The sequence below is a fragment of the Apteryx rowi genome, unplaced genomic scaffold, assembly GCF_003343035.1.
Source record: "Apteryx rowi isolate R43461 unplaced genomic scaffold, aptRow1 scaffold_25, whole genome shotgun sequence".
Taxonomy (NCBI): Eukaryota; Metazoa; Chordata; class Aves; order Apterygiformes; family Apterygidae; genus Apteryx; species Apteryx rowi.
The window spans coordinates 4,343,182-4,353,437 of record NW_020448863.1 but is presented as its reverse complement, the minus strand read 5'-3'; the positions used below and the strand labels follow the sequence as shown (position 1 = coordinate 4,353,437).

Sequence of the window (10,256 nt, the reverse complement as noted above, 5' to 3'; positions counted from 1 at the left end):
AACTCATTTTATCCTAAATTCTGAATGACACGCACTGGAGGCCGTGGGTAAACACCTCACTTTGCAATCAGAAACGATTAGATGATTCGGGGTAAGTTTCCCTTAGGGGGAAACTCCCCCACCCCATTTTCCAAATATCGTGATTTCCCTTTCTGGAGACAAACCAGACGCCAGATAATCACACAGATAAAGCTTTTATAATAAGGCTTAAACCAAGACCTTGCCTAGATATTTTTAGTTTGTTGCCAAGGTAGCACTGTGAGAAATCTCACTTGAATGTTATGTAAGAGGTGAGACACAACAGTCTGACTAGGAGTGAATAAGTATCCTGGGTCTGTTAGTTTGGTGCATTTGCTGCTGCTGTTGCTACTGTTTGCCTCAAACGCTGTGTTTAAACAACGTTAAAAAAAAATCTTACTAGCCTACAGAGTGGCTGTATGTAAATAGTTGTTAATACATCCAATTAATGATGTCTGACATGCTATTTTTGTAGGGAGAAAATATGTGTTAATGATATTTTGAGTTAAATATCTTTTGGGAGGATTTGCTGAAAAAGTTGCACTTTTGTTACAATGCTTATGCTTGACACAAGCTTATGCTGTCTTAAATTATTAAAAAAATAAATCCTGTCTGCAAGAAACCAGCTGTTTTAGAACAGTTTAGTATGTGATATATTAGAAATCAATCTTTATATTCAGTATTTTCCAGCACTCCATGAATTCTATTATCTAAATATTTCCACACTATTTTGTGATTTAAAAAAAATTCTTACTAAGGAATAAATACTTTAATACACAAAATGGGTTGTCTACTAATTAAAAATCTTACAATAATACATCATAATGGGTGCCCTGAGCTTCAAAATATATGGTTGTGTGGCTGAAAAATAATCATTTAATGCCTTTTCACATTTTAAATTGGGTTTGGATTTGCTTGGTTTCCTTTAACTCACTTTAGCAAACTGTATTTTAAGATATGCGTGTTTCACAAAGCCATGTATAAAGCATGCACGTGGAGCATACACCTTTCTTCTTGACACTTTCTTTTTTCCTCTTCTTTTTGCAAAATATTTATTTTGCCTTTAAAATTAACACTTTATACTTCTGGTGCTGCATGTGAGCTATTCTTGTTCACAATGAGCAAACTTTATGATTTTTGTGACAGTCTAATGACACAAGTATCATAAGCTCGGGGGAAATTGTGTATGTCCCAACTTGGAAATCCTGTAAGAAAACTATTTTTGGGGGGAGGGAGGGGAGAGGTGAATATGGGGGACAGAGTGATGGAAACAGGCAAGTAATTCACAGCACGGAAATACAGCACTCTAAGGACTTTCACAAATTTAATATTTCAGCCGCAGATCACCTTTCCTTTCGAAAATTCTTTCTGTTCCAGAGAAAATTAAGAAAACCCCCCAAACAGTAGTCAATGTTTATGTAAGAGAGAAATACAAAAGGAGTGTTTCGTGCTCCCTCTACTGGTCCTTCAGTGCCAATGAAAGTGTGTTCACCGCGGCACTGGCAAGCTGCATGAAGCTGGAACACCAACGTAATTAACAGAAAACTCATTAAAGACCCACGTTGCTTCCCACAGCCCTTTGAAAGATAGCAGAAAATAGAAGTTGGGTGAAAACTAAACTCTCTTTTTAAAGTGTTCAAATTGGACTGTTAAGAAATAGGTATACATCATTTTTGTATGGAAACTCTCCAAAAATTAATTCCTATTAAAATCAAATTAAAAAGGTACAATAATCTATCTGTATAATTACCAACGGACACAGAGAAGTGCTGCTTTCAATGTCTCCTGAGATTTTTTGATAAAGTATTGATGATAATGGACCAAAGGCAGCTACTTTACATCAGTACACCTATTGAAGAAATCACTTATTCATAGGCTGGATTCAAAGTTTATCAAAGTTAATGGAAAAAACTGCCACTAACTGCAGCAGTCCTTGGATCCTGTTGCATGCTGTGGGTTATCAGAGGAATGAAAGTGAAGGAGGTGCAGCCCCTCAACTCTGCAACTCGCCAACCACTTTAATTTGACCTGTATACTTAAACAGCTTAATACTTGCTACGTAGACAGAGTCACGCTGGGATGAATGCACTAACATACTCCAGCTCCTCACATTAGGGGAGGAATCAGACTTACTGAGAGCGAAGTCCTTCCTACCATTTTACTATATGCACAGAAAGGGCAGCCACAAGCCCTTTTGAAAAAAATCATAGCCATCACGAACAAGTTAGGTGGTTCGAACCAGGAGCACTGGCCAGATTTTAAGTCTTTTTCAAATTCCTAGCGTTTGGGAATATGAATCAGTTTAGATTTCATTGGGCTGTAAACCTAGATTCTTTTAGGTTTTTATCAATTTCAGTATTTACAATGCACAATAACAGGAAGGCTTCTGTTTATTAGCCCTCGAATCAAATACACCAAATGACTTCACGCCAGGTTATAGCATCAATGGAGTCTATTAAGTTTTATTACATAAAACATAAGGACAAAATACAAGTGCTCAGATAATACCGATGTCTAACAAAAGCAAACAGGTTAAAAAAAAAAAAAAAGGTTTGTAATTGAGGCTGACAACCCACTGCTGTTTGGAGGCAAAAGGAAAATGACAGGAGGGAACCTAAGAGTCAGCTTTAATTATTAAATTCCAGGCTTCCTCAGATCCCTTTGGAGCCTAAGTCAAACTGCATGTTTTGTATTTTCTCAAGGTTAAAAAACCCTATAAACAATGGACAAGAACCTCACAGGCTTAAATATATGTTCACTTATGTGCAAATATGTATTATCAATACTTGTTATTTCCTACCTACTTTTCTATAACTATATAATATATGGAATCTGATTTGCACTTCCTGAGTGCTAGGAGTGCAGGACTGGGTGCTATATTTATTGTATACACTTGAGTACATATTGTGTTTCTCATAAACCACAAGATACAAGATAAGGGCTGTAAGCTGGTAAATGTATTTTCTTAAGCAATAAACTTTGAAAACAGGTCATATTTATCCAGTATATTATAGTGGCATGAAAGGTTCCATTATAGTGTATTAAATAAATACAGTTGAGATTATTAAACCAATGGCAGGTAATATCATGCAACTTCCACTGAAGGCAATGAAAGTTTTTTGTATGGAAGGACTGCAGTTATAGAACTCAAATTGACTATCAGCCCTGTTTAGGAAAGGCCTGACCTATCAATTAAGTCCATGTGTGTCCTTTTCTCAGCCATAATGGGCTTTAAAGTAGGCATTAAGTCTCTTTGCTATTTCTGGGGGTAGGGGGGGAGAGGGCAGTGTTTGTTTCTTTGTTTAATTTTCCCTTCTAGTCAGGGCAGACTGTATGTCTTTAACATCCAGCAAGCCTGAGGACTGTGTGCACTGCACATTTCAGCCCTAGCAAATTTACAGTGCGGTTGTACCATGGGTCTCACAATGTATTTCCTTTTCTCTTCAAATAACAACTCCTGGGGTCATGTGATCTCTGCCTTCACTTGAGAAGTGTTTGTGCCTGCTAGCTGCAGAAATGAACTCAAAAGCATGACCTCAAAGAAAGCAAGTAACAAAAATGTCAGATTTCCTCTCCTTGAAAAAGCACTTGGATTTTTTAGGGCCAGTTTCACTCAAGAAGGTCTGAATCTTGATTTGCTATCTCTGACGATACTGCAGTCTCAGAAGCTCACTGCAAAGCGTCTGAGAGAAGCTAGTGCCTCACTAGCAGTGGCCATGCAAGTCCCAGACACATGTGGGCTGGACAGTATCACACTCTGCACCCTCTCTGTGACTACAGGATTTCAGTCTCCAGAGTTGTCGATCTGTCACAAGCACTAAATTCACCACGGCCTCAATTACGGCTGTGCCGTGGGCTGTGTGGAGCTGCCCTGCCCGAGGCGGAGCAGCAGAGGCCATTCTGCCTCGCTGAACTCCCGGGGCACCCAGTGACAGCGCACCTGCGGCTGCGGCCCCTTCCCAGGGTGCCAGAGCGCCTCGTCCTCCTGGTGCTCCCGCTGTGCCCCAGAGGAAGCAGGTCAGGGCCTTGACTGGCGGGAATATGTGACCTTGTCCCCTGCTTTCCGGGGAGCAGGAYGGCAATTTCAGGCAGCTCTACTGGTCTGCTGGGGCTGGGGAGAGTTCTTTCTCCTGCCTCCATAAAGGCCTGTTTTTTTTCCTCCCCCTCTCCCCTTTTTATGTATTTTTTACAGATCAGTTTCCCTGTGCCCATTTGTCCTGTTTTAGTTTAAAAGCAGTTGCACTGATTTTCACCAGTCATTACAGACTTTTGACCTCATCTGAGATTTTCTGTGATCAAASTATAAGTGCACTTTTGCTCCTTGTTAGAAACACATCCACATCCCCATCCCCCCTCTTCCCTTCTCCCTCACAGTTTACCACAGGGAGGTGCTTGATCTAACAGAAACGATGCAATACAAACTAGTGCAAATCTCTGATGAGTGTTTTGGGGAATCAGACCCCTTGATCCTCTGAGATTGGCAGCTCCCCGAGTGCAGACATCTGCTGGGTAGTGCTGTCTGCAGGATTGCAGCCCAGCAGCCAGAAAAGGGAAACAACTCCTAACTTCATCTCTGCTTGTTTTTCTCTCAGAGCTCAAAGGTGAGTCTAGCTTCATTCTAAAATACTTCCACCCAGACCAGAACCTAGAGAACCAGTTATCAAAAAAGAAACCCTTGCGGCCATGTCACTCTCACAACTGAGCACTTTCTAAAGAACAAACCTACCCAGGAAAAGAGCTATGCAAATATGGCATCTTCTTACTCAGCAGAAAATCGTTTCCCCGAGTGTGTTTGGAGTCATATCTGTATCACAGTGCCAAGAGAGCTGACAGACACTGAAGTGGATTCTGTTCTCATTGTACTTCATCAACAGAATTGCTCAGGCTCCAGCCCTGCAGTTGATGGCAGGCAGGCACACAGCTTTGCTTACACAGGACATTATTTTCAAAGCAACTCACCTACACAGGAGCAGTACTCTGCCTGCACGGTCCTAGTTATAGCATGAAGGGCTTCAAGCTTGGTTAAACCCCACTGAATGGACTTCAGGTTTGCATCTGGGCCCGTTCTCCTACTCCTGCCAACGCTCTTTGAGTAGTGACCTAGCAGTATTTCCATGCTCCAGAGATCACAGCCTCCAGTAAAGGTTATGAGGCTGGGCCCTAAGTTCCAGCTGCAGAACCCATTTTTCTCCTTGGCTGGAATATGAACATCCCCATCAAAACCAAATGGAAACAGTCACAAGCCACTGAGGGCAGGCTCTGTAACAACAGGGCACCCTGAGATGCAGAGAAAAGCTTTCCTTGGCAGTGAGATCTCCAAGTGTGTTTGAGGGACTGGCAGCCAGAGAAACAGATTTTTTTTTCTTTTCAAACATGCCAGTCGGACCCGTTTGCTCTGCAGCTGCCCGAGAGGCTGAGAACAGCCCGCCGAGCAGTGAAGCGTTTTCGTGAAACGCCTGGAAGGACAGAGACTGACTGACCGGGCCGATCTGCGCCTGTGCCGGCCGCAGCAGAGAGGGGGCGGCCCAGCGGCCGTCCCTGCGCACCTACCTCTGCCTTCAGCAGCCCGAGAGCCTGCAGAGCGGTCCGGGGGGCACAGGCGCAGGACAGAAGGGGCGAGGGACACACGTCGGTTACGCGGCCAGAGAAGGACCGGCGCTTCCGCTAAGGAGCTGCACACGCGCCCAGAAGGAAGGCGGTGGGCTCGCTTCCAGGTGCGCCCCGCCACACGGGAGCCCGCGGAGAGCCGCCGCCGCTCGCCGGCCGGCAGCGCTTCCCGGCCCCACGGGCGCCACCGCCGCCGCCGCCGAGCAACCGCCGCCGGCCGCGCCGTCACGCGCGCGCCCACGTGAGCCCGCGCACGCTGCCCCGCACGTGCGCGCGGGCTGCGCCGGCGCCGGGGGGGGGGGGGGCCAGGAGCGCCCGGCAACGGCACCGGGCGGCGGCGGCGGCGAGTGTTAGCGCTGCCCGGCGGCAGCTCTCCGGGGCTGAAGGCAGCTGTGCTGGGGGCAGAGCCCTGGCGCTCGCTGCTCGGCGCGTTCCGAGGCAGCCGTGCGGCACTGTGTGCAGGGGTGGCCCGACTCTGCTTTCTGGTGCAGGGAGTATTAAAGACCCAGGGCTTTACAGCCCTGGAAGGCCTCAGCTGAAGGGCTAGTACAACAGGGAACAGTTTTTAGCAGGTTTTTTTGTTTGTTTTGATTTGATTGTTGTCGAGTAATAATGCTGCTGTTACTGCGAAGGTCTATGGATATAGGCAAAGGATGGTCTGTAGGGGAAAGTAATATCTTTTATTAGCCCAAATCGAATTATTAGTGTATACAGCATATATTAGCACAGACTGAATTCCAGCACAGCCATTAGCTGGAAAAATCAGCAAGCCTTCAGGCACGCCAGCCACTTTTGGCCTCACAGGAAGACTGTAGCACCAGCACAGTACCTCACCCCCAAGCACAATCTGCGACACGTGTTAGATACCTGAAGCTTTTATTTATTTAGGGGCCACCAGGCTTCCCTGCTTCGCCTGCCCCGCACCGAATCCTCACCGGGCTGAGATGGGTCTCAGAAAGGCCGAGGCTGGACAATTGCGAGTGGTACCCGTGGATCGTCCTGTGCTCGGGGCTGGTGCTGGGCACCCCGCTGGGTGCTGGGGAGAGGCACTGACACCAGCCTCGGCAACTCTTGCTACTTAAATTTCCTACCAGATCAACCATCAGTCCTGGCCACAGCACGGTCCTGCTACTGCTCACGGGACACAGCACAGGTTGGGGAGCTATTTGAGAGCCCCAGCCACCCTGTGGGCAAGTGCCGCRATCAGGAGCTCCCCGCAACCCGTGTGTCACACAGGGAGCGGTACGAGCAAGTTAACAGGACATGTCTGGCCTTCCTGCCCTCTCTTGGCCTCAGGTGAGTATTGGCCCCTTCCGTGCAGATCTCGGCCCTCAGGCTTTTCACAAAGGTAGATGCACAAATTGGTGTGTTTTTCATCAGCTGGACCAGATTCACTCCTTTCTTTCAAAACCCTGTCAGTGGTGGCAGCACTCACCAGGTAACAGGGGAGGCTGGGCTCGGAGGCACCTGTTGGGCTAGACAGAAAGATTAGGAGATAACGCAGTCATCCTGCAGTATGTGTATGCCTTTTATATTATGAACTCGTGGGGAGGGAGAAATAACCAGACATTCACAGGAACGGCGATAGGAACTGGCCCTCTGGTTTGCTCTTCCCTCAGGTGAAGAACCTGATCAATAGGCTGGAGCTATTTCTCACCAAGTGACTGCTTGATTATTCCATGCAAACTCAGACAAGGCCCACAAGGCAGACAGAACGCACATACCTGGGAGTAGCTTTTGGCCAGGATGTTCTCACAGGGAAGTGGGAGACGCAGTGTTAACCTCCTCAGACAGAATAATATTCAATTCAAATTGCCCGTTGAGAGATAAATGCTCTAGTTACCAAACTATTACTTAAATGCAGAGTTGCTCCTGTTCCAGCTGCAGTTTTTGTTTGAAGAATGGTGCCCTCTATTGTTCTAGAGAGAAGCTGCTGTGACTTGGGGGACAGGAAGCACGAATACAAGGTTTTATTTATTTTACCAGTACCACAAATTCTCACAGGTTTTAACATGCAAACAGTTGGCTGGGTCTGCAATGCTGAATGCACTACAAGGTCAGGACTTCAGTTTCCAGAGTTAAGTCAGGAAGGAGGTTGCTAGAGAGGCCTATGTACTGACATAATTAGTAGGAGAAACCTATGTAATGGGAGAGCTGAGAACTGCTTATTATGGTTAATATTAAGGTTAGTGAAAAGCATCAAAACATGAGTGTGCAAGGGGCTGAGGTAAGGCTACCTGTGCATCCTTAGCTTCAGCATGTCCTGACATCTGAGAGAGAAGGAGTAACCGTAGCCTAACAAGTGGCCAGTCATTAATCAGCCCATCCTCGTATGCACACCTAGGCCATCTACAAAATACAATGTGTTTGTGTACACCTGGACTGCATGTATTCCAGCTTCTTGGCACAACAGTTAGGTTTTATGCTTGGATTGCAATTTGTTCTGCAGAACAGAGAAATAAGTAGTTGAGAATATATCCATCTATCTGTAGAACATGTGAAAGGTCTATGCAAATACATAACACAGCTGGTCACAGGTGCCAATTCCAGTGTTGTAAATTACAAAGTAAGTAGAGTTATTTAAAATGACCTTTGGGAATAATCTGTATGCAGTGCTCCAAGAGCCATCTAGGGGATGCATGTTCCCATCAGTGTACTGCCAGGCCAAGAAGGCATTTCCTAGAGTCCAGCTGTTTGCTGTGATAACTGAACATGCTGAGTCTGCAATTACAGCATTAAAAAAGCGCACTAATGTCATGGTGTGGCTTGGATTTGTTAACCTCAGGGCCATACATTCAAAGGGATAGAGGGTGATTCAGTTGTCCACCAAGGTCAGCATAGAGGTATTGCAGGTCCTTGCTTTTGTTTTTCCTAGGGATCAGCTATGCCTTCTCCAGGAAAAAAGCAGCCTGGTCTGGAACACCTCAACGGTCAGTTTAGGGCTATACTAACATTTTCCCTAGTGTGTCCAGGTGAACCATTTTCATTTGTACCAGTCTGTAAAGAGGGGATCTCTTCTCTCTCCCCAGACATTCCCTATTGTCACATAACAATGCCTTCAGGACAGATGCTGCCTCTTTGACTGAAGGCAGCTCTGCATTACATGAGAGTGTCAGGTTTCTGGCTGGGCCAGAAGGAACAGAGGCTGTTTAGAAGCACTTTCCCTTCACTTCTCAAAACAGCACACTGTGCAACTGGGAATGGGAACCCTTTCTTCCTTTTGATCTACCCCTGTTAATGATGCTGTGAGGCAGGTAAGACTACAGTTCAGCCGTGCAGTAGTGAACTGTAGCAGGAACATGGCTATGAAATGCCCAATTTGGGATGTATGGTTTCAAACCACTGTCTTTTCTAGGGTGTCTTCCAATCTAAAAATAGTATTGCCATGCATGGTTGCTGCTTCTGTCACAGAAACAAAAGCTGTATGTAAGCACAGTTGGCTCTTCTTGGTATTGCTTTGTGACTTTCCTAGCAAAATAGATAACTTGCATATATTGACAAGAGAAGCAATGATCTAAATACAGTTACCTGAAGAAGAGTTCGGAGCAAACTCAAACTTTCCCAGAACCCAGCCATCCCAGAATTGCATTGTTCAGATGATAGAATTCCTGTTACTAACACCATTCAATGACATTTTCACCTCCTGGCTTTAATCAGACATGGAAGCACTGAAATGCAGTGAGCCTGTCTGCTGTGCCTCTGAGAATATGTGTGCAGTTCTATAACCAAAATAAGACCAAACAACGCCAGGAAGATTTCCCTTATTCTTAGTCCAGGCTCTAAGAATATTTTACATCTCAAAGTAAAGTGATGAAGTTAACTGGAGTCTTGATGATCTGCACTACAAGAAAACACAAATCTGACACTTTATTGTAAAATACCTTCTTCTTGTTGTTGTCAGCTTCCATGGTTTGCAGTCCCAGCCAGAGAACTTAAAATACATGGGCTCAGTTCTGCAAGAAGCTGACTTCCTTCTGCAGCTGCTGAAACCAGTGTGCTGAAATCAATGGTAGATGAAGATGTTCATTTTGCAGAGTAGAACCTTAAGTTAAAAATGGACTAATTAGATCTCATAGGTAAAATTTTTTTAGCTTTACTGGTTGAACCTGGCCCAATACTTGCAATAGGAGAAATGTAATATTAAGAGTCACTTCTTTTGAAGTGCTTACATTGTTTTGTTTGGAAGGGAGATAAATCCTCTGGTATCAGGGAAAGATTTAATTTCTGACTGAAGAGTTTGGGAAAGCTTTCGCTCTGAGTAGATTACTTTGGTACCAGGGTAGTGCTTACTATTGTGCTGCCTGTGCCCACTCAGGACTTTTGCTATTGAGTTAGAGGCTTAATGCTAGACAGCAGATGACCCTCCAGCCTGACCGAACTGTTGCTGGACAACTTTATATTTCTATGTGATCAGGACAGATTTTTTAGTGACTAAGACAAACCATTTCAGACTTGAGGATTCATATACAAAAGTAGGTACAGGGAGATGACAGGCATGTACTCATTCTGTGAAGGCCCTTCATCTCCCTGGGCCTCGTTTTCCCAAGCTGACAAAAAGGAGATGACCTGACTACATAAGTGTGTGTGTGCATAGAAAAAATGTATATGTTTGAGATCATTGTTATTCAATT

The 10,256-nt window shown here is 45.1% G+C and overlaps 1 protein-coding gene across 1 annotated transcript in view; it reads left to right on the top strand.

The window, feature by feature from the left end:
* BHLHE41 (basic helix-loop-helix family member e41) overlaps positions 1 to 9,626 on the top strand; it is a 12,849-nt gene extending 3,223 nt beyond the window's left edge. The window contains exons 6-7 of the mRNA XM_026066886.1: positions 8,501 to 8,555; positions 9,527 to 9,626. Of these exons, the coding sequence (XP_025922671.1) occupies positions 8,501 to 8,555; positions 9,527 to 9,626 (155 nt within the window). The remainder of the gene's footprint in view (positions 1 to 8,500; positions 8,556 to 9,526) is intronic.
* The last annotated feature ends 630 nt before the right edge of the window (positions 9,627 to 10,256 follow it).